The 26344-nt window shown below is 37.4% G+C and overlaps 1 protein-coding gene across 1 annotated transcript in view; it reads left to right on the plus strand.

Moving 5' to 3' along the window:
• Nucleotides 1–20493, plus strand: part of LOC145279582 (uncharacterized) — a 25773-nt gene extending 5280 nt beyond the window's left edge. The window contains exons 3-4 of the mRNA XM_080130744.1: nucleotides 7397–7471; nucleotides 17189–20493. Coding sequence (XP_079986870.1) covers nucleotides 7397–7471; nucleotides 17189–17212 — 99 coding nt within the window. The 3' untranslated portion in view covers nucleotides 17213–20493. The remainder of the gene's footprint in view (nucleotides 1–7396; nucleotides 7472–17188) is intronic.
• Nucleotides 20494–26344: the final 5851 nt, after the last annotated feature.

The following is a 26344-nucleotide window of genomic DNA, read 5'->3' on the forward strand; positions in this document are numbered from 1 at the left end:
GACCTCACTCAGATTGTTCGCGAGCCCACCCATGTGCTCGATATTACAGGTCAATATGCAAGCCTCCTAGACCTTTTTTTCTCAACTTCCCCTGAGCTATGTTCATGTTTTATTCATTCTCCTCTAGGATCCTCCGACCACTCCGTCGTATCAGTTAAGATAAAAACGAAATGTAATAAGTCCCCAGACGTACCCCTCCACCGTACTGTATACTGATACTCCATGGCTGACTGGGATAGCTTCCGTACATTTATATCTGATCTACCTCTGCATTCCATGTTTAAAAATGATGTGTCCTCTATAGTGTCAGACCTGACCGAATGGTTAATTGTAGGCATAGACCGATTCATACCATCTAAAAAATTCCAACAAAAGCCTACCAGCCAGCCAGCCATGGTTCTCCCCAGAATGTGCTGCTGCCATTGCGCACAGAAATCACTTTTTCCATAGCTACCAACGTAATAGATGCACTGAGACTAAAGCTGCTTTCAGGAACGCCAGCAAGCACTGTAAAAGAGTAATAAAAAATGCAAGAGAGCTATATGCCCAGTCTGTTAAATCCAAAGTAGCTGATCAGCAGCTTGGTTCCCACCAGTTTTGGCAAATAACAAATAGGATCCTGAACAGAAGTGTGCGTTTTATCCCAACCATTATCAACAGACCAGAGGTCATCTCGTCAGCATCAGACAAGGCCAAACTATTTGCCAAGAACTTTGCAGCTAATTCTACCCTATGCGACGAAGGCCATCAACTCTCCATATTTCCTCCTATAACACGGAACATGCTAGGTAACATACAAATATCTGTGCATGAGGTCGCCAAGCTAATCAAGAACCTTGATTCCAGTAAAGCTACTGGCCCTGATGGCATCCCAATTATAGTGTTAAAAAAGCTTCAACCAGAACTTGCTCCCATACTTACAAAACTGTTTAAATGTTGCCTTAAGGAGAAATGCTTCCCAACACCTTGGAAAACCTCATCAGTATGCCCTGTATTTAAGAATTCAGGTGATAAGTCATCTCCCTCTCAGTACAGACTTATAAGTATCCTGTGTGTCATGAGTAAGTTGCTGGAATCCATATTAAATAGAGAAGTAGTCAACCACCTCAGTAGAAATAACCTTAGTGACACGCAATATCATTTCTGCTCTGCAAGATCTACCGCAGATGTGCTAACAGTTATATCTCATAGGATTAGTGAATCTCTTGACAAAGGCTTCCTTTCCAGGGCAATTGCTCTTGACATATCAAAGGCCTTCGACAAGGTATGTCATAAAGGCCTACTTCACAAGATCTCCAGCTACGGTATAACTGGAAATGTTTTCTCAATCATTAAATCATTTCTCTCCGATAGGCTCATAAGAGTAGTGGTTGATGGACAAAAATCAGAGGCCTGCAGTATTAATGCTAGAGTCCCTCAAGGGTCCATCCTGGGCCCAACTCTCTTCCTGATCTACATTAATGATCTCCCTAAACACATACTTAAATCATTCGTTGACATCTATGCTGATGACATGACCATCTACGGCAACACATCAAAGGCTGTAAATGACAAAGTTCTCTCTGATTCTCTCTCCTCTGATCTCGAACAAGTGGTTCAGTGGGGGAAGACGTGGCTGGTTACCTTTAATGCATCTAAAACCAAACTCCTATCTTTACATCATCAACACTCTGATCCTCATCTGGCATTAATTGAAATGGATGGCTCTCGTCTAGGAGAAGCCCCATATTTTGACAAGCTTCTGGGCTTGACCTTCACTCCTGATCTGAAATGGAACACGTACATCAAATCTGTTGCCAAGGGCGCTGGAAAGATGGTGGGATCCCTCTACCGCTCCAGAAGATATCTCACTACTGATGCAATTCTTTATCTATATAAAAACCAAGTACGTCCAAGGATGGAATACTGCTGCCATATCTGGGCAGGAGCTGCTAAAAACAGCCTATCCTGCCTTGACAGAGTACAAAATAGGCTTAGTGGGGGATGCCCTTTTCTCTTCCCTGCAACCTCTCTCCCACAGAAGAGACGTTGCAAGCCTATCTTTGTTTTATCGTTATTTCCATGGGAGGTGCTCGTCTGAACTCCAATCGCTAGTCCCCCCTCACCAATCTTTTACAAAAAACATCTGTCTAGCTGAATCCACTGTGAAAAGTTTCCCCACTCTTTATCTATGCCTAAATCAAAACGTAGATTCCATGAACAAAGCTTCTTTCTTAGAACTGTACGCCGGTGGAACTCCATCTGCCTGCTTCCCTCCTGACTACAACTTGGATGTCTTCAAGTCCAACGTAAACAAATTCCTAATGAACCGCCCCCTTAAGTAGACACTTTAAATATCCACACTAATGTACTGTACTTACAATAACCCTTATCCCTGAGTGGCTTCCTTGATAAGTGGTGACCACCTTGTAAAAATAAAAAAAAAAGTACCTATTATGCAAACTGAAACTAATAATTTCTTTGAAAACTATTTTCTTTAATGATTAATTTTCTACATCATTTTTCGTAATTTTTGGATATTTTCATTACTATTATAATAGTGGATACCATTGGTTTTACGTAAAATTCAATATTTCAATTTACGAATTTCGCTACATTAACGAAGAAGAACAAAAATTTTAATGACAAATTTCAGAATTTGGTTAAATCCATTGAGTGCATACAGTGGTTATATGAGAAAATAAAGCTGTGTACGCATTATAAATGTTTCTTTTCTGTGTCTTATGTTATACATTAGTACATTAGGGGTCATTTCGAGTTAAAAGTTTATTTACTGCACTCATCTGAACTAGAGAAAATCATTTAAATGTGTATGTCTCGTCTAAATAATTAATGATGAATATCTAATATGGCCGACCATCCAAGGGTGATCAAAAAATCAGATCGAGCATACCGGAAAACGAAAGAAATTGACAACTTCTAAACAAAAATGAGTACTTTTTATTTTCTTGAATAATAAAAAAAAAAAAACTCGACGAGAACACGACTGTTTTTGCTTTCATAATTATTTTTTATTTAAACGTAACAAATAAAAATTTCAATTTGGCTTGAACTTTGCAGTTTTCAGATTATTTTTTATTTTTATTATTGTTTTTTAGCTGGATTTAACTAACAAACAAAACAAAACAAAAACAATTTTGGTGCTTATGCACTTATGTTACCGTTATTTTTTATGGTTTAAATGCCTTCTCAAATGTTTGAAGTGTTTCTAATGTTTTGACTTGTAATTATAATCTATGTCAAAAAAAAAACTCCTCTCACCCACCCACCCTAAAAAAAAAAATCGGCCAAAAAAATATCCACCAAGAAAATAAAACATAAAATAATCCGAAAAGTGCAAAGTTCAAGCAAAAAAAAAAAAAAACCCAAAAAGGCCAGTTGTCAATTTGGTCTCATTTCGTTTTCCGGTATGCTCGATCTGACTTTTTGATCACCCGTCTGGTCGGCCATATTAGATATTCATCGTTAGTTATTTAGATGAGACATACACATTTAAATCATGATTTTCTCTAGTTCAGATGGGTGCAGTAAATAAACTTTTAACTCGAAATGACCCCTAATGTACTAATGCATAACGTAAGACACAGAAAAGAAGCATTTATAATGCGTACACAGCTTTATTTTCTCATATAACCACCATACGCACTCAATGGATTTTACTCAGAATTTATACAAGAATAAATAATCTTCATTATAATTATATGCATTAATAAACTTAAAATTTACTGGACATTTTTACTTTTACAAAAATAACGATGAAAAACAATAATATTGATTTTTCGTTTTTTTTTACTTTTTTGATTTAGCATTCAAACCTATCACAGATGTTGAGATATGGGTCGGATATAGATTCTTTGAAAGCTGTACAGGCAATAATATATATATATATATATATATATATATATATATATATATATATGAAATAAGAATTACAATTAAGTTTACAAAGATAATCCAAAATAGCAAACTTAAAATATATTATAAACTAGCTGTATCCTGCCACGCATTGCTGTGGCTCAATTTGGTGTAATAGAAAAATCTAATAAAAAGAGAAAATGCATTGTTCTTTTATACTTAGCACTGCAATCCACTCCAAAAAGTGTAAAAGAAGGGGCGAAAATGAAAAAAAAAAATGGTACTCTTACAGAATTTGACCCAGATTCTCGGGAGTTTCCATCAATCATGGCTTGGGCTCGACCAGCAATCACTGGATTTAGCCAGACGGTCGAGTTTTTTTTTTGTTTGTTTGTTTGTTTTTGTATTACAAAAAGTGAGTTTTTAATTACTATTTGAGTAAGGGGGGTGGTTACTATACACAGATTCGAAAAAGTTGTCCAGAAACAAATAAATGAAAGTAAAGGTAAGATAAGTTACATTTATACCTAACTGGATAATTTTACAGTGTTTTTATTTAATGTAAAATGTTTAATCGGCTCGAAAAACACACAGTGTTTATCAATGTATTTGAAAAAGACAAATGGTGGCAGATTCTGTTGAATACGTTAAGTTTGGGAAAATAAGTTAAAAACTAAAACACTATACAGAACAATGTCAGAAACCCACCAAATATATGTTACCATGACATAGGCTGACATATTCGGTGGGTTTCTGGCAGTATTTTGTATAGTTTTTTAGTTTTAACTCATTTTCCCAAACTTAACATAATCAACAGTGTCCGCCACAATTTGTATTTTTCAAATACACCGATAAACACTGTTTTTCAAGCCGACTAAACGTTACATTAAATAAAAAGAGTTTGTATTACTAAACACAGATTTGAAAAAGTTGTCAAAAAATAAATATATGACAAATGTTATTGAAAATAATCTGTACTTTACCTTAAAATTTATGGTTTTAATAATAAAAAAAAAGAGTTCATATCTCCTTTTTATAGTCAATTTGTGTATGTGAAATGTCCAGATCATTTTTTAGAAGGTGTTGTAAGTGAGCGGTTTTGTGTAATTGTGGATGTTGAAGAAGAGTTTTGCATTTGGTTGGCTGCTAGCTCGTTTCCACTTCTCTGTGGACTGGCAATTTTGGTGGATAACTTTCTCCCTAGTTTACAAGAGGTAGGATCGAAGGGGGGAGGGGGCATTGATGATGGTGCCTTCTCAGCCCGTACTGTTTTGATCTCTTATTCATACCCTAGTTCCGGGCTGATATACTGTATGTGGCACTATTGGGTTATTTGCATGTTGTCTTTCTTGTGGGGGACATCTAAATCAGGCCATCCAGGGCTTAGCAGTTTCAGATGGGTTGGAATGTTAGTTTAAAGTTATCTTCCCATGAGCAGCTTGCTTGGACTGAGACTGCAGTTTATTAGGGTTGTTCTGTATGTGAACAATGAGAGGTAGGGATATAAGTGAAGTGCCAGTTGTTAATTGCCCTCTGAATATAAGAAATACTATTTAAGAAGATAAAATAATCTACCAATAATCTTGTAAGGGAAGGATTACAATGCCTTCATATTACATTTGCAAGTTCTTCCAAACCAAGGAGTAAAGAGAAGAATTGTTTCCCAGCTAATGCTGCAGGATCCATATTTTGCTTGATATTGCTGATGAAGAGAAAGGCGACTAACCGTTTTCTACTACCCAGAAATGTTCTTGCCTTGTCATTGAGAATTGAATGAAGATTATTTAATAATACTCATATCTGGAATCACCACAATGTGTATTGCTCTTACACTCAAAATTGCCCGTGAAGTTAACTCCTGGATTCCTATGAGCGGATCGGTAGACTGAGCATGTAACCAGGCAGCATAAGTCTAGTTATATCTTTTGCACTTTCTACATAAGGTTAACTCACCCTTGACTATTTGCCTTGTCTGAGAAACACAATAGCAACAAAGCCTAAACTTAACCAAGATTTACTCAACAACAAAATAGGCACACTTCTGATGACAGTTCAGTACAAGCCAAACAAGATGATAGCTATTGTCAGCAACTGAGGATTCTTGACCTTATACCTAAAATGTGACATTCTGTTGAGATGTCAATTACAGTACATCAATCTTTCTTGGTCCAGGAAAACATCAAGTTCATTGATACAATTCTGCAGATATATTCCTGCTCTTATGAGATTTTAACTAAATAAAGTACAGTTTTTCTGTCATAATTCTTCTTTTTCCTCACCATGCCAAAGAACTGACCTATTTTCTTCATATTCATACCAGAGTAGCCTGGTTAAACAAAGTAGATCAACACTCTTTTTCAGGCTACAGTTAAATACTAGCCTTATCTTTTTAGTTGCTAGGGTTTCCACGTTGTTTCCAAACTGTATTTCCTCCAAGATATTCTCCTATTTCTGCTGAGTGAACATTTCTAAATACTCCTGGTATAACTTCCTTTCTCCATGATCCTGACTTCGTAATCCAGAACGTGCAAAGTAATTACATGATTCAAAGGGAATTTGTTAAAATGCCAGGACAATTGAATGTGATATATTCATTGAAGGTTATGGACTTCTTGAAACATTAGATTTGATCCTGATCATAATCTAAAATCTTGTCTTTATCTTAAATCTTCAATGATCCAATTGTAAACACTTCATTTAACTCACATATAAAATTGAAAGGGAACAAAACAAACAAACAAAAACAAACTGGCAGTGTCAAACCATTCTCTTGTCGATACAACACACAAAAGTCTTTTTTTCTTTCTTTCCTCAACTTATAATAAATCCGGTGTTCATTTTCGTTCTAAGCTGTCCAACAAAAAACTCAACTTAACTCTCATGCTTTAGAATTCGTCCTATTTAAGAGTTACCAATTGTGTGCATATGCAAATTAATGGCATTCGTTCATTAATGAGCGACCTACAAAATTATGCTTGTCTTTTCTTTTCTACATTTTCTGGTGACATTTTACAAGTTAAGCAAACATAAGGTCGTTTGCGAGAGTTATGATTTCTATTATACATTTCTAGATACTCCTGGTATAACTTCCTTTTCTCCATGATCCTGACTTCATAATCCAGAATGTGCAAAGTAATTACATGATTCAAAGGGAGTTTGTTGAAATCTCAGGACAAATGAATGTAATATAATCAGTTATTGATGGCTATGGAGTTCTTGAAACACTAGATTTGATCCTGATCATAATCTACAATCCCGTTTTTATCTTTAATCTTCAATGACATAATTGTAAATACTTCATCTAACCTACATCGCTGAAGGGGAAAACATCAAACCAAAAAATTTATGTAGGTTAGTTTGAATGCCAAGATTAAACAAACATGATTTTATTTCACCTGGGTTTTATTTTTATTAGATTTGAACAAAGTAGATTACCCTAAAATGGAACTAGTACTGCAAAGTGTCCAATTTGACCAAACTCGAAATTAACCTCCAATACTATCCAGAAATTCAACTTTCATTCTCCTTGATGTTTATTCAGCTTCAGGTAACAATCAAATTCATCAGAACCCAAGGAACCAAAGGATTGCAAGACAGACAAATGAATTTTGCAACTGTAAGTATCTAATAAACAATTTTCTGAATCATTTTTTTCTCCACCAAAGGTCACACAAATGACAGGAAGCAATTTGCAAAATTCCCAGAAAGAAGTTGAAAATTCCAAATTGCCTAGAATTTTGACATGTGGAAGCTCCTCTGCGTTAAGAAAAGGCTTTAATGTATATTGTTTTGTTCAATCCCTATGGAAGGACCAGCTAATCTGCTGCCTTTTAATTTATAAGCATTTAATCACTTTGCAACAATACAGAAAAAGATGAAATTCTACTTCCACATAATAGAATCTACTCTATCAGAAATTTTAAAAGCAGGTTATGCTATTAGTTGAGTTCGTGTGAAATCATCTTCAGAGAAGTTGCATGAAGTGGGCTAAGATCAAAGCAGTTCTACTGATGGAATCATCAAGGTCTTTATAGGAACCCTCTCTTTTGTAAATTTAATGGATTATATCTTGAAATGTTTTGTCAATTATCTTGACATCTAGATATGTTTTATCTTGAGTGTGCTTACTGATAATTTGCATTGACACAACTCCAGTGATTAATCAACAACAGATGTCTCTTAGGCATTTTAAGATAAAGTTTCTGCATAATTTACTATGCTTGCGACATGATTTTTATATGTTGTGAGAACTCATTTGGTCATTCTCAATTTTTCGACTGCTGAATGTAGATCTCATGATCTGCACCTAGGTATGTCTCACTGAAACTAATGGGGGAGCTTTATTCAGAGTAAATTCCCACATATTGTAAAGGGAGCTTGGTCCAAATAATCACTTGCCTATGAGAAATGTTGAGAGGAACTGAGATCTAATTACTTTTGTATGGTCATTAGTGAATTTAACCATTCTGATTTCATCTGTTATTTCTCCTCATCTGAGAAAGAAAATTTGAAGTTTGTGAATGGAAATCTCTATGTCAGTGATTAACTCCAAAATCTTTTAGTGAAATAAAACTGAAGCATTTATATGATTTTTATTTTCTGAATGAGGATTCTGATAAAGATGTGCTTCCTGGAATCTTTCACAGTTGATGTAATAAAGGCTTTCTTATTTCAGACATATAACAAGACTCAGTATTTTGAACCTATTGCCACTACTTTTTGTTAAAGTGACATTGTTCCTTTAGAAAGTTGTATCACATATTTAATTTTTTTTTCAAAGTTGTTGAAAAATCAGATATGAATGTGACCCAAAGCAAAGTTAACTTAAGATCGAGGTTGTGAAAAATAAAAACTTCCTACATGACCCTTTCCTTAACTAACTATTAATAGCATTATGAACCTGAGTAGTTCTCTATTTGTGGGAGAGATTTTTATAATAATTGAATTCCTTCTTCTACTAGTATGTTAACTACCCTTTCATCCCGACAAAAGAAAAGAAAAAAAATAAATTAAAGGAAATAAAAGCATGCATGCCCCAAAGGTAACTGTGGTTCAGAATACCCTCATTCTTCCCTTTAGTCAGAGCTCTGCCTATTCATATATTATGTGAGAGATCATCCTTCAAATTCTTCAGCCTAACAATCTCAGAAAACATGAACTCGAACAAATATGTTGAAGACATTGCCAAGGTTGGTGCAATGAAAGTGGATTTCCTCTACCATGCTAGAAAATTACTCACATTTCTTAGAGTATCGTTTATCTTTCAAAAGCCACCATTCGCCCATAATGAAGTATTTTTGCCACATCTGTGCTACTGCATAGAAAGGATTGTTTCTTTAATTTATATTGACAATGTTATCAAAGGTCATGAAATTACTTAAATAGAGTTTTAATTAAATATGCTTTTAATTAATAGAAATAATGTAACTTATTTTGTTAAATCAAAATTAGCTCTCTTTAATGCACATATCCAGATGGAGAATTGTTCTTTCTCTTTAAAAAAAGAAAATATGTGCAAACAGAAACAATATCTCCTATTGCCTACATGCCACTACAAGAACATGACATCATTTTTTCAGTTAGTAGGCCTTGTCTTTCAGTAGCCTCAGTCAGACTCTCTTCCTATTTTCTACATCCATTCAGTTGTCTTATTTAATACTAATGGAGTCCCTCCATCAAAAATAATATGAAAGAGTTCTGCCTCTCAAATATTCACTCTTGTTATTTATCTAATTACTAAAATATTTGTATAAAATCATAAAATTATCTCAGTAACTTAATATTCATAAATAAAATGATTTTTTTAGGAGAAAAGAAACACCCATAATCGACTTTTTATGAAAGATGGATTATTCCTTTTCAAATTTATTTAAAACGACATGGTGAAGTCTAACTTGCTAATTTTTTTCTTGTTTCTACTCACCATTTACTTTTTTTATACTTTTTTGACAAAGCTGCTATACAGAATACTATATTAAAAATACACATATGGACTACTGATGTTTTATGGATTGAATATCCTTATTTAACCTCTTGTCAAGGTCAATAATGTGTATTTTTTTTTATTTAAATACTCCTATGAGAAATGTTTCAAAAACTAAATGTAAAGGCTAACATGCTTGCCAGTCGGTTTGCCTCCAACTCCATACTGGACCCTGCTAACCACCCCCTCCCTGATTTTCCTTTGCGGACAGGCACCACACTAGATGATCTGAAAATCACCCCTTCTCAGGTGCATGCAATCATATAAAATCATGACACTTCAAAAGCATGTGGACCTGATTTCCTCCCAGCTGTGCTATTAAAAAAGTTCTCCGACGAAGTAGCTCCAGTTCTCTCCATACTTTACAACAAATGCCGTAATGAATCTTGCTTTCCTGCCTGCTGGAAAACTGCTTCTGTGGTACCAGTTTTCAAGAATTCTGGTGAAAGAACTGACCCAGTAAATTACTGCCTCATTAACCTCCTCCCACTTTTCGCCAAAATATTTGAGTCCATAATTAACCAAGCTCTAGTCCATCACCTTACAGTTGCTAAACTTCTGACCAACCAACAATATTAGGCAAGCCCGTTCCACAGCAGACATCCTAACTGTAATCTCTGAGCATATATACCATTCACTTGACAAAGCAGGAGAGGGTAGAGCAGTAGCTCTAGATATATCTAAGGCTTTTGACAGAGTATGGCATGAAGGTCTTCTCAGGAAAATCAGACCATACAGTATCACTGGAAGAATACTTAACATAATTAAATCCTTCTTAGATAAGATAAAAATCGAAGTTGTCCTCGATGGTCGTACATCTAAACAATATGATATAAATGCGGGAGTGCCTCAGGGGTCTATCCTTGGACCTCTATTATTCCTAATATTCATAAATGATCTCCTTGACAAAGTCTGTGAGATGGGTATATATGCTGATGACACCACACCCTATAACAGACACGACAGGAAAATAAATGAACACATATCTAAAGAAATGGCAAAAACACTAGAGGATGACCTCCAATCTGTAGTGGAATGGGGACAAAAATGGATGGTCACATTCAATGTTGGCAAGACTAAACGTGTTTCTTCAATAACTACAAGAAACCTTCTCTACTACGAATAGCAATGGCCAAAGACTCTTTATCTGAAAGTACATATTTTAAACTCCTCGGCCTAACGTTCACAGGAAACATGAGTTGGAAAAATTACATTGAGAGCATTGCCAGGACCATTGCGAAAAAAGTAGGTTCTACCGTGCTAGAAAGCTACTAATGCCCGAAAGTATTCTGTACCTCTATAAGGCCACTATTCGCCCATGTATGGGGTTGTCGTATTTGGGATGATGCATTTGCTACTAGTCTCTCACTCCTAGACAAGGTTCAAAAGAGAGTCGCCAACCTGATAGGTCCTGAACTGTCATCTAAACTTCAGCCTCTGTCCCATCGACGAAATGTAGCATCCCTTTGCCTGTTCTATAAGTATTTTAATGGTGACTGCTCTGACAAACTGCAAGCACTTGTACCCCCTCGAATTAAATACCCCCGACAAGCAGCAAAATCCCATCCCTTCACAGTTGAGATCCCTAGATGTAAGAGAGCCTTCTACTCCAGTAGTTTCTTCCCCAGAACCATTAGACTTTCGAATTCCCTTCAGGGTTCCTGTTTCCCCAGCTGTACTGACATGCAGAAGTTCAAGTGTAACATGAACAGATATCTTGCTGCCCAACTCCCCACATAGTATCCCTGTAGCTTATGTCCCTGATAGTAGCCTCCTACATCAAAGTGGCAATGTGCCTTGTTTGGGGTGAAAATGTAATAAAAAAATTAAAAAAATCATTTATTTGTATCTTTTCATTAGCTTCAGTAAACGTTTAAAAAAAGTAAAAATAATCACATACTTCTTACGGTCTTTAAATTCATATAATTAACCCCCAACACTCACTTAGTGTTGAGTTGTGTCATAGTGACATCATACTCGTGATAAACGCTGGATGATCATGGGATTATGTTGCATTTCTAGTGCAAATTTGATTACTAAGTAAACCTTGTGATTTCCCGGGATTTCTATATGAATTTGTGTCCAGAATAAGATCAACTTTCTTTCATATGTTTTACAGTTTAGTTTAGGATTTGGATGATTAGATGATTATTTAATCCTAGGTTAACTAATAACGTTTATATAACAATTTGTAAATAATGTATGATGAACCGGTCACTGTTGTGTCCGATGCACAAATGACGCTGCGCCTGCGTAATGGGATGGGAAATCCGGTTGGTACTGATTTGCATGAGTTGGTGCCCCCATGGTGATAAAAGATGTCAGACTTTTGTGTGTGGGTGGCATTCTTTCATTTGCTTGGTGAAAGAGATTTTGTGCTCAGTTATGCGAATCGAGGACAGGAAAAAAGGGACAGCAAAATCTACAAATAGAACATACTGATTCAAGCTATCTCAGCATTATGACTGAAGGAAGGGTCAACCTAAAATTAGTACGGGAATATGATGCCACAGCATCTATTGTAGACTGGTTAGAGAGAGTGGACGTTATCTGCAAGCTCTCGGGAGTTGACAAACAGGTCATCCCCTTACGACCAGCTGGAGGAGCTTTAGATGTCTACCAATAGCTTTCAGATGCAGAGAAGAATAATGTAACACGGGTGAAAGATGCACTGCGCAGGACGCATGTGAGGCATACAAGCAGTTTGCAAGACGCACCTTACACTCGGACAAGTCAGTAGACGAGTTCTACGCTGTGTTACGAAGCTCTCCAGTTTGTTTGGAGGAGCCCCGAGCCAGACGCTGAAGTATGCATTCATGGCGGTACTGCCTGCCCATACCCAGGAGTTGCTATGTGCATCTGCTGACATCAACCAGATCCCAACAGAAAGTATGCTCAGCCGAGCAAGGTCCGTGGTAAATAACGAACAGGTTGCAGCCGCTGTCGACAGGTCAGACACGGAAAAGGTGCCTCTACACAAGCCCTCTGAAAACACTGCAGTGTTTCAATTGCTCTGGAACCAACCATCTTGCTAAGCACTATCACTTTAAACAATCGAGGCAGCGCCATACATCATGTATTCAATGCTACTAATGCCAGAAAGAGGGACACATTGCGTCACAATGTCTGAAAAACGGAAACGGGTGAGATATGAATGCCACTCTCGCCCCGAGTAGGGTGAGAACCGACCTTCCAGTGAAGCGTGTCAACGGAGTGATTCGGAATACATCGATTGATTCTGGATGCACCCGATCTCTAGTAAGGAGCAAGGTTTGTGGTCCATGGAATGGACACAAGTCAGAGAGTATGATCAGAAAAGGAGCGACCAAGGTCAGTTTGCAGGTGGATAAAAAGATCCCCATGGTGGTGAAGATGTTGGCTATGGATGGAGATCTGTTGGGATTCCATCTCTTGCTTGGAATTGATGCCATCCGCCTGTTGGGCAGCGTTCATATAAATGTACACGGTGAGGTCAATTTCCCGAAGGAAGTTTGCGGTGTCGGCACTGCTGTTGCAGTGAAAATAGAATGACCTGACTTTGATGTTATATTTGACCCAACTAATAAACATTGGACGGCAACCTGGAAATGGTCGAATGAGCAGCTGTCACAACAGCTGATCAATCAGACACCTGAATATACTGTGCCCAAACACATTTGGGAGGACTATGACTGCGAATTGCAAACTTGGATTCACAATAGATGGCTGATACCATACCCGGAGAAAGAGCTTGGTCCACCCAAGTGATTAATCCCACTAATAGCGATTGTTCAGCATAACAAGGGGAAAGTGTGGCCTGTTATGGATTACCGCAAGCTAAACAACCATGTGGATGCATACACGGCACGTGCGGATGTGTGTTCACAAAAGCTGAGGGACTGGCGGAGGAAGGGATCCAACGTGTCAGTGTTGAATTTGAGAAAAGCCTACCTCCAGGTACATGTGCACCATTCTTTATGGCCATTTCAAACTGGTTGTGAAGGGGGAGAAATACTGCCTGACTAGGATGGGATTTGTGCTTAATGTTGCCCCATCCATTATGCAGGCAATTGTTGAGACTGTTTTGTCCGAAGATGCAACTGTTCAAGAAGCAACATCGGCATATATAGATGATTTATGCATCAACAACAGCATGGCGCCCGTGAAACAAGTGAAGCAGCATCTTCTTCAGTTTGGATTGGAAAGCAACGAACCAGAGTGGCTTGAGGATGGCGCACGAGTGCTTGAATTGGAGGTCTGGGGTAGTATGGCACTCTGCGATGGAAGCGTGATAGTATGATTCCAGATGTTCCAGAGATTGTGATATGCCGAGCCATTTTTTTCCCCATGCGGGAAACTGACCAGGCATCTGCCAGTGTGTGGGTACCTACGAGCAGCAACAGGAATCATAAAGCGATGGGCAAATACCGTAACCCAAGGATGGGACAACACCACAGAGAATGTTCCATTTCAACAACTGCTCCAGGAAACAATAGCCAGGGTGAAGCAGAGCAATACCTCAAGAAGTCAATGTATGGGTGGACGCAAGTTCCCTGGCAATCGGCATGCTCCTGGAACATGACACTATTGTCTTTGAAGATGCATGTTGGCTGCGATACACGAGTGACGTGCAGCGTATTAACTTGGCTGAACTGGATGCGGTGTTGAAGGGCATCAACCTTGCGTTACACTGGAAGTGCAAATTTATACACTTAAAAACGGACTCAGTGTGTATCACTGGTTAGTGGACACGCTCAATGAAAAAACTAGAGTATGCACAAAGGTTACCAGCGAAATTTTACTCCGACGACGATTGGACACAATAAAATCACTGGTAGAAGAGTACGGACTTTCAATAGACATTTCTCTGGTCCCGTCGAGTCGGAACTTGGCAGACCCCATGACACCTGTTCCACAAAGGTGGCTCGATAGAATGAAATCTGCGATGTAGCCTGTACCTCTGAACTGTGCTGCAAAGAGTAACGCAATGACTAGTAGTCATATCATGGAACTGCATAAAAGCAGTGGCCATCCAGGCATCGGACGTACAGCATATTTCATTCGGCGGGTTTGCCTAACAATTACCAAAGTTCATGTGAGGTCAGCTATCGGAAAATGTGAGGAATGTCGGATGATTGATCCATCCCCAGTTAATTGGACGCCAGGAAAATTGGCGGTAAAAGCTAATTGGCAAAGACTGGGGATGGATATAACACACTTTAATGGCAAACATTTCTTGATGCTCACTGCTTGTGGTCCAGCGCATTTTACCATTTGGTGGATGTTGTTACAGCAGGACTCCAGACACCTCATTCAACATCTTGAGTCAATATTTTTGGAGCATGGCCCACCGTAGGAACTGCTTACTGAAAAGGACACTGCATTTACCAGTAAGGAATTCAAGGAGTTTTCCGCTGGTTGGAGAGTACGCCTGCGGTTTCGGCATGCATATGTGCCAGCAGGCAATGGCATTGCAGAACGATGTCACCGCAGTATTAAGCGGATTGCAGCCAGAATGAGATGCACTGTTCATGAAGCAGTATATTGGTACAATGTCACGCCCAAGGATGATACATCATCATGTACTGCACCTGCCAACGGGATCTATAGATATGAAGTTAAGGTGAAGAACATTGACCCAGTGCCCACATTACCAGCCTCTGCACAAACCCAATACCGTGTGGGTGACCCTGTATGGGTAAAACTGCCAGGTTATCGATGCACATCCAAGTTCAAAGAAGGAACTGTAACGGAAGTGATCAACCTGCAAGCCATTGATGTTGAAGGTGTCCCACGCCATGTGAAGGATATACCACCCCAGACGTATACCTTCCCCTCTGGTAATGCAAATGATGAGATTTCAGATAATACTGCATGTATTACACTGGCTGGCCGACAACCAACCCAAAATGGAGAACCCTCTGAAAACCGACCAGATGCCATTCCACCTGGCAGAACAGATGAGACCGGATGATATTGAGGGTATGACACTGCCTGGCCAACAGACAACACAGAATGGAGAGACCCCAGAACCACCCTTGCGGCAAAGTACATGCCAAAGATTACCAGCATGACCTTACACATGCCGTGATCAGGGATCAGGGAGGAGTGTAGACAATGTATGATGAACCAGTCGCTGTCATGTCCAATACACAAATAACACTGCACCTGTGTAATGGGATGGGAAATCCGGTTGGTACTGATTTGCATGAGTTGGTGCCCCCGCAGTGATAAAAGATGTCGGACTTTTGTTTGTGGGCGGCATTCTTTCATTTGCTTGGTGAAAGAGATTTTGTGCTGTTCATCTCAGTTACGCGAATCGAGGACAGGAAAAAAGGGTCAGCGAGAACTGCAAATAGAACATACTAATTCACAATTATAACACAACAAAATATTTTTTATGCGATTTGTGTCAACAGTCTAATCTGAAATTAGTTATTTGGAAAATATTTTAGCTGTAGTGTAAAAAATAAATGATTATCAATATTTTCAAAAAAATTTACCTATGTTTTATTAGATTAATAAGAGGGTAGAACAGATAAGAATATTCTTTATTTCAACATGACTACCATGCATTTTTATAACAAACATGCCCACCATTCAAACAAAAAAGAACATTATTACAGAATTAGTACTTTTCTTGTCTCATTAGAAAGTTATCTGATTGGTAGGTTGGCTGATTGTAGATAATTTGGTTCCAGAACTACTGAGTACAAATGATACAATAATAGCTTTGACTCATCTATCAGACAATAACTAAATTAATCACTTGCTTTGCTAAAATAAGGTCAGTCTAAATATTCGTATACATGTGTTGTTTGGAATTTGTAAATCTTTCTCAGTTTAAGAAAGTTTTAGCGTGTAAAGAGAGAACAATAAAAAATCCATCTCAATAACAAATAAGGTACATCCTAAAAGAACAGCATGTATAGATTGTCAATTACAAATAAACAATAAAATGAAGCATATTCATGATAAAATAGTTCAACAAAAGTTGATAAAAAATTCAAAGGAATCAAAATCTGACAATTACCAATTGAACCTTTTATTTAATCCATAAGGATAGACTGATTACATTTAATGCTTAATGCATTTGCATTTTAGATGCATTATGTCAGTTTCTTCATTAAGGATTGAAGCCACAATATATAGTGGAGTTGAAACTTGTATATCTCTTAACAATCACCTTCATTCCCAAGGTTGTTTATCAAATTCAGATTTTGAATGATTGTCTAATGTTGCTCATATCACATTTTAGATTATTTTTCTTACAGACCATGAGTTTAAGTTAATGATTATAATAAACAAATTGAATCTTCATATACACACATTAAAGAATAAATATTGAATTTTATTTGTTTTTATTTGCAGATGTTTCTTCTTGGAAGTGTGTGATGTACTGATTGGATCATCCTTTTCGAGTTGGCTATCTTCAAAGAATACATCAGTTCTTTCTGAAAAATAATGCAATGACATTTAAACTATATCGAATACATGTCATTTCTTGATATGCATTTATTATTATATAATACCAGTTCATATTAACAATTACACATTTAGGAAAATCCATATGCTTATTTGAAACAAATCTGCATTAAGAGACACAAAATAATTATATATTTGCATGATTATCAACAATGTTTTACAAACAGAGGAATAATTTTTGAATGCAAAGACTTGAACAATATCAATTTATCATTCAAAAATATATTAATTCTACATTTTGTGTTTCCATTGTGTTTAACAATGTTAATTTTTAAGTGATATATGATTTCAGAATTGAGAAGGAAATTACATCTATTTCCTTGAATACTTTTATGACTTTTAGCCATCAATAATGAATTGTTTATATCTGCTAATGTAAAGAGTAATCACTGGATTTTAAGCTGCACAAATAGGCTAAAACTTTCATCGTGGACATAAACAAGAGTTTTATTACAGATATAACTGAAAATTTTCAAGTAAGTCTAAACCGAGATAAGCAATGGAACTTCCAAGTGCAGAAAATGCTGACTCTTATAAAATCTCTGATTCTTCTTTTATAATTAATTCGACTTTGGAACAACAGATGCAACACCAGGCTAAAAGCAATCCCTATTCCTGTGACATATGTGCATATTCTTGTTCAAGTAAATCCAATCTTGTGAAACATATAAGAACACACACTGGCGAGAGGCCCTATCCTTGTGAAGTGTGTGGAGCTTCTTTTAGTCAGAAATCCAATTTAATTGGACATTTTCGAAAACACAGTGGCGAAAAGCCATATTGTTGTGAAATTTGTGACACTTCTTTTAATATGAAATCAAGTTTACGCGTCCATATGCAAACACATACTGGAGAAAAACCATTTTCTTGTAATGTATGTGGTTATGCTTTTTCTCAGAAAGCAAGTTTAGTTTTACATGTGCGAACACATACAGGAGAAAAACCATATTCATGTGAAATTTGTGGCTCAGCTTTTACTACTAATTCCAATTTAGTTGTTCATTTGCGAACACACACGAAAGAGAAACCATATTCCTGTCAAGTTTGTGGAGCTTCCTTTTCCCTTAAGTCAGATTTGCAACAACATATACGAAGCCACCCCAAAGACAATCGCTATTCATGTGAAATATGCGATTATTCTTTCTTTAATAAATCAAAACTTGTTACACATATGAGAGTACACACTGGAGAGAAGCCATATTTATGTAAAGAATGTGGGTCTTCATTTAGTCAGAAACAGAATTTAATTGTTCATATTCGAAAACACACTGGAGAAAAGCCATATTCCTGTCAAGTGTGTGAATCAGCTTTTACTACAAAGTCAAGCTTAAAAGTCCACATGCGAAATCACACTACTGACCACTAGACACTATCCAAAATTTTCTAAGAAGTGGTTCACAAAGTTTTTATATGGTAGCACACTATTCAGTGCTTTAAATTTTCGTTGCATACCTATCACAAAAGATATTGAACAATGCTTACCAATTTTTATTTTTATGAAAAATTCAAAATGTCAAAAAACTTAAACGATTTATTACATATTTTATAAGTACTTTTTTGATATTTGAGCATCAATATCATGTAAGTAATAATGTGTGTGTTACTATTTCTTAATACAAGCAATTCACTATGATATGAAAACTGTTTTCCATCTATAAAAGCTTGAGACTTCTACTGATAACCTACTGTTGGCACATTTGTAATCATTTTATGGCACCCTAATGTGCTACAGCCGGTGGTTGAGAATCATTTGTCTGAAGTTTCTCTAAAACCAAATATTCAAAATTACATTAGTTGAAGTCTAAATTTGATCTCCTCGAAGCTAGCTTATACAAGAAATTGTATGCATTCTTATTGATATTGCCTCTAATAACAATGATTAGCTAGATTCTCCATCAGACCAGATTGATTTTGTCCTGGAATCCAATTAAATGAAGATACTATAAGAAAGATATGCTATAACATTTACTGGTCACTTGAAGTGAGGAAAATCAATTTCTGATTGTTTACATGCGGATGAAATAAAGATGTATCAATGATAACTGACTTCTTTTAATATGAAATTGCATATTAATACACACTTGTTGAAAACATGTAATGTTCTGTTTCTTTTCATCTTAAATAGCATCAACAAAAACGACTAAAAAAAAATATTTCTAAAATGTGGATAGTTTTGTCCTGATTAATATAAATAACTTGCTAATTAATGCTTTAACCAGAAATAATGGTTCATATATTGAATACAAACTATTTGCTTATTAATGTTTCAACTATACTTGATTCCCATCTGATGATGGCAGCAGTGGTGATGATTTGTGGATAGGCTACCAGTTTGCCATCTCTAATCAAGTAGTTTTTTATTCATGACATTAGAAAAGGAAAATTGTTTGAAAATGAACTTCTTAAATAAATTCTAAATATGAGTATTATTGTTTTCTATAGTGATGATTCAAAAAAAAACTTTTGTTCTCTTCAGCAAATACAAATGTGAGAAAATGACTTTCCTGCATTAAAATCTGACATAGGAATGAAATAAAAAAGTAAAACCTTACTTTAGAAAAGCCAAATATTTTAAAATATGAATCTATACATTCTTGTAAAGTGTCCACCTATTCAATCTGTTGGGACATATTTACAGTAACTAAAGACAATAGTATTCCTGCAAAATGTTTGCCTCTCTGCTTTTAGGAAGAAAGTGTGTTTCTGTTGCATTGAACATAATTTTGGTTTATCATATGTTAAAATGTTTACATGCATATGTGTTTAAGTACACATAGCATGACAACGTTTATAAAATAAATGGATCAATATAACAGAGATTTCACCTTCAAGATGATGTCTTTTATTTTAATCATATTCACAATCGGGAGATAAACTGCTTGTTCAAATTTTTCATTTGTCACATATTGAATTGTTTCTTTGATGATTGAACATTTTTATGATCATTATAGTTTGTCAAGTTTATAAAAATATATAATATATATTTCTGGTTAATATACATAGACATTAAATTTTTTAGTACAATATTTGTCAATTGCTTTAAACTGATTTAATCTAAATACCGTTATGTTTTCTATACATGTAATTTAATACAAGGTTGCACTTAAGTCATTTTACCATTTTGAAATCAAGATTCTTTTTCAATAAATTATTTTTTTATTTTTCATACATAAATCCAAATAAAATTCCAATCTTTAAACTATGTAATAAAAAATTCATAAAATATGCTCATTTACAAAAAAAGACATTTTATTTTAAAATGGTTAAGCAATTTATGCATCACCAAGTGACTTAGGTACCGCCCTGTATATGTATGTCACACATTTTTGTGATTAAATTACATCATTTTATATAACATTGACATAGATTATAGAAATGTAGCTTTATGAATTGAAATAAAAACAATTTTAATAAACGCAGTGTTGATCCAGAAATATTTACTATATTTGTGTGTATGGAATTTAGACTGCCACATCTTGACAAATACTCAAATGAATTTTGGTCAGAAATGATAGTTGGTGGATGTAAAGTTTGGCAAATACACGGTTTGTCAGAGTTTCATCATTCAATTTATAAGGCTTCTCCAAAAGTTAGACAATTGGCTGACAATTTATTTCCCTGAGATTCAGGTACCTGTGATGAAGTAATTACATTATATACAATCACTTAGAATCGCTCTATTTTGTCCGAGAAACGAGGAAATTCAGCATCACTCTCATCCCTCAAACTCGTGTAAATGAAGCATTGTCAGTTATAACTGTTCACATCAATGGACTACCACGTACAGTTCTAGTGGATACTGATGCATCAGGTACTAGTCCGCAAGTTGTGTTGCAAGAAATGGACAAGGAAAGTGACCTCTGTGCTCACAGCAGATGGAAGCACACTTAGCTGCTGTGCAATTGGAGTGGTGCAAGTGAATCTAGATGCAATGTGGAGAATTAGAATAGAAGTCTTAGTTGTGGATGGATATTTACTGGGATTTGATTTATTGCTTGGGCTGGATTCAATCAAGCAGCTGGGGAGAGTAGCTGTGTCTATTGCCGGTGAGGTAATTTTTCCATATTTCAACAAGACCAATTTTGCTATTATTACCATTACCGAGCCTGATTTCTCCACAGAATATAAACAGAACACCTGGAAGTGGACCACATCGTGGAAATGGGCTGGTGACCAACCTTCGCTTATGTTAAGAAATAGACTTGCAGAGTATCCAGCCTCAGCACAAATTTGTGAGGAATATGAACGTGAACTGCAGATATGGATCGATAATGGCTGGCTGCTGCCATATTCTGAGGATGAATTTCGCCCTTCAAAAGGTCTAATCCCCCTCATGGCTGCTGTGCAGGAGAACAAAGAGAAAGCTCGGTCTATTATGGATTATTGGGAGCTAAATGAGCCTACGGGCAATGCGTATGTTTGTTACATTTTTTGAAAATGGGAAGGAGAGTGCCCTTTTCCTGTAAGTAAGAAGAACATTAGATAAGTGGAAAATGAGATTAGATAGACCGAGATTCAAACTTTGTAAGCAAGGTTCAGAAATAGATTCAGAAAATGGAATGTTAGTGTAATGAAAAACTTCAATACGGAGTGAACTTTAAGAAGCTTTATTTTACTTAGAACAGACCCGGGAACGAGACCTGTTACTTCGAGGAAAGGAAGAGAAAAGAAAGAAAAACTCAAGGGAAGTAACTCACTTCCGGAGAGTAGAAACGGAAGTTAAAAGAAGTTAGAGAGTTCTTTTCTGTCAGCACATTCTCCGCCGCTAAGTGAAATTTGGGACCGCATGACTTTCAGGGGGCACAAGGCTTTAAGGAATCTTAAGAAAGGAGGGGGGGGTCTGTTTAGGCTGAAAAAAAAGAGAAAAGAAACAGAAGTTTAAAGCTGACAGTTTTCAGCTAAATATGGAGGGCTGCGACAGACTCTGGTAGAGCGTCGAAAACCCAGCACCTTGTCTTCCTCTGATGATCTTTTCTGTCGATCATCAGAGGGGGGGGAGTAGGAACCGAATCCTCTAGGATAGAGTTTTCGATCCCGCTAGGCTGAGGATCTGAAAGTTTAGATTCCAGAGGTGCGTTCTGCAGCTGTTGGTTCTCCCTCTCCGGATCTGATTCTGCCTCCAAGCTGCTCGACCTATCACCCAATGGTGATAAGTGGCGCAAGGATACTATTGTCTCTCGTCCATTATCAAAACGAACATGAGCATAGTTCAGATTGACTTTGAGTAGATCTACGGTCTTTACCAGGGCTCATATTTGCTTCCATGCACATGCCGCTTTAAAAGGACAGACTTAGCATTTGTAAGCCAGGTGGGCATAGAATCTCCCGTGGCCGATTTCCTTTGGAAATTGAAGAGATGTTCATGGGGAGTACAATTAGTGGAGGTGGAAAGCAGTGAGCGAATGCTGTGGAAGACTACATCTAGTACTCTTTCCCAATTTGTAATGTGAAAGTTTCTTGACCGCAGAGCCAGACTTACCGTCAGCCAGATGATACTGTTATATCTTTCCACTTGTCCGTTTCCTTGAGAGTTGAAAGCAGTTGTTCAACTAGTAGCAATGCCTTGAGAAAGTAAGAATTCCTTTAGTTCCTCCGACATGCAAGCAGTTCTGCGATCAGAATGTATGAAAGAAGGGTTTCCAAATATGGAGAATAATTAGTTAAGTCTTTCCGGACAGTAGCAGATGAAACATCGGCACAGGGGAAAGTGAAAGGAAAGCACGAGTATTCATCAATGACAGTCAATATGTATCTGTTGCGGGAATTTGAAGGTAACGGTCCTTTCAAATCCACACTTAGTCTCTCAAAAGGCTGACTTGCCTTTACGAGAGTCTGAGGAGCCATCTTGAGAAACCTCGGTTTTATTTCGGAACAGACCCGGCAGGCTTTTGTAACTGCTCTCACATCTTCTACAGAGTATGGAAGATTTTTGGTTCTGATAAAGTGTAGCATCCTGGTTACCCCCGGATGGCATAAGTCTGTGTGCAAAGAATGTAATTTGTCAGCAGAGGTAGTAGAAGAACAAATTTGTGACAAAGTGTCTGCAGCGGCATTCTGTTTCCCTGGACGATAAGCGATATCATAGCAAAAACAGGCAAGCTCCAGCTTCCATCTTGCAATCTTCTCGTTTTTTTATTTTACTCTTTCCCTTGGAGTCGAACATAAAAGAGACAGATTTTTGGTCAGTGATCAATTTGAAATGCTTCCTCAGCAGTTAATGTCGCTATTTTCGGATCGCTTCTACAATTGCATAGGCTTCCTTTTCAACCACAGAATGCTTTTGCTCGGCGGAGGTTAAAGTTCTTGAAAAGAAGGCCACTGACCGAGAGTTCTGAGTTAGGGAGGCAGCGATAACATGCTCTGAAGCAGCAGTTTTGACCTCAAGGCAAAGAGAAGAGTCTATGGCTACTAGGGATGGTTTCGCAACTTCTTTCTTCAGTTCTCTAAGGGCGTTGGTTTGTTCCTTAGTGAGAGGAAACTTGGTAACTTTGGTAAAGGGGTGCAATTTCTCAGAGAAGTTGGATATCCATTTTGAATAGTGAGAAAACATTCCCATCGCTCGATGAAGAGAAGGTGTGGGAACATGATGAGCAGCGAACCAGATGTTAACGCACCCACCATGATAGTCAAAATCAAAAATCGTCTTTTGCACATGGCTCCACGCATCGCTTCCACTTGGGAAGAAAAAATAAGATAACCACAAAATAATTATCGACCAATGGCAGAGCTCTGCGCCTAAAATAAACACCTTAAATATCACACTCACTGGGAGCCAGTTTGCCACTATAAAACAAGAGTTTTTAGGGAACCAGGAGAGAGGAGGAGAAAGATGACAAAGACGCCAGGCTGCTAGCGCTGGTGAAAGAAGTCACTGGCTTTCCAGTTACAAGCCGGGACACGCATCACCGACAGCAGGATGACCGGCCTACCCTAACCCATTCCATCGTCCAAAAGATAAGTTACATTTTACGAACATTCATTCCTTGTCAATTCATACATACTTACAAACAGTTTACGAACATTCATTCCTTGTCAATTCATACATACCTACAAACATTTTAAGAACATTCATTCCTTGTTAATTCATACATACCTACAAGCATCCTACGAACACTTTGCCTCTCCTAATACAAATTATTGGTAGTAAATAAAATCGGTTCTCAACCTTCAATATTCGTCTGTCTTTAATTATATGGAGTCAGAATCTACACACTTCTAACGTTATTCATTTCATGTATTCTTGGTTGTGGCCTCTATGGCATCCTTAACCACCTCCCATCCTTTCCCTACGCCTAATCCTTTTTTATAAATACCCAGGCCATAAAGGAAGGTCTGGAGGAACAGGCAAGTCCATCAAACCTTTGAGCCTGTCAGAGTCTGGTTTTACTGAACCTTTGCTTATAGTGTACCCAAGCAGTTCTATAGAAGCAAGAGAGTAGCGGCACTTGTTTTTGTTCAGGGTTAGTCCATACTTCGCCACTACTTTCATAAAGCTTTGTAAATTGGTATCATGCGTAGCCTGATTTTCTCCACAAACATTGTCGATGTAGGGGAAGGTTCCTCGGAGGTCCTCTCGTTTGATGATATCATCGATGATTCATTGGAAACTGGCTACTCCATTGGTTACTCCAAACGAAATCTGACAAAACTGGTAGAGGGATCCAGAAGCTTCGAAGGCGGTATACTTTCGTTTTTCTGGTTTGATGGCAACTTGATGATAGGCACTGGTTAAATCAAGAGTGCTAAACACTTGGTAAGTGGCAATCTCATTTACCATATCCTCCATTCGAGGAAGAGGATAAGCGTCTAGGAGAGTGAAACGATTTATTGTTTGGGAGTAATCCACAGCAAGCCTCTTCTTATGATTCTCAGGAGACACTACAAGAGTTTGAGCTCGCCACGGAGATTGAGAGGGTTCTATAACACCTTCCTTTAGCAAGATTAGATTCTCTCTCCTCTGATCTCGAGCACATGGTTCAGTGGGGGAAGACGTGGCTGGTTACCTTTAATGCATCTCAAACCAAACTCCTATCTTTACATCATCAACGCTCTGATCCTCATCTGGCATCGATTGAAATGGACGGCTCTCATCTAGGAGAAGCCCCATGTTTTGACAAGCTTCTGGGTTTGTCCTTTACTCCTGATCTGAAATGAAACACATACATCAAGTATGTTGCCAAGGTTGCTGGAAAGATGGTGGCATCCTTCTACCGCTCCAGAAGATATCTCACTACTGATGTAATTCTTTATCTATATAAATGCCAAGTAGATCCAAGGATAGAGTACTTCTGCAATATCTGGGCAGGAGCTGCTAAAAACAGCCTATCCTGCCTTGACAGAGTACAAGATAGACTTCGTGGTTTAGTGGGGGATGCCCTTTTCTCTTCCCTGCAACCTCTCTCCCACAGAAGAGACGTTGCGAGCCTATCATTGTTTTATCGTTATTTCCATGGCAGGTGCTCGTCTGAACTCTAATCTCTGGTCCCCCTCGCCAATCTTTTATGAAAAACACCCATCTAGCTGAATCCACTGTGAAAAATTTCCCCCACTCTATATCTGTGCCTAAATCAAAACGTAGATTCGATAAACACAGCTTCTTTCTTAGAACTGCACGCCTGTTGAACTCTGTTCTGTCTGCCTGCTTCCCACCTGACTACAACCTGGATGTCTTCAAGTCCAACGTAAACAAATTCCTGATGAACCGCCCCCTTAAGTAAACACTTCATTAAATCTCCACACTAACGGACTGTACTTACAATAACCCTGTTGGGATTAGAATATCCCTGGAAATAAAGTTCGACTCTCACACATGAGTATGAGGACACATTTCGATAAGTCCTTAATTCGAAATAAGACGAGGCAATGTGCGAAGGAACACAACACGGTTGTTAACAATTTAACAGTTTAATGAGAAAGAAAATATGCACATATATACAAGATGATGGAATATTACAGAACGACCAAAATTAAGTGGATGGAAGAAGAGAAGGTAATTAATAGTTGCGAAAACATATTCCGCTAGACTTATCTGAAGATGAGTCG

This window comes from Euprymna scolopes, chromosome 7 (genome assembly GCF_053919585.1).
Source record: "Euprymna scolopes isolate OS-2025 chromosome 7, ASM5391958v1, whole genome shotgun sequence".
NCBI classification, from domain to species: domain Eukaryota; kingdom Metazoa; phylum Mollusca; class Cephalopoda; order Sepiida; family Sepiolidae; genus Euprymna; species Euprymna scolopes.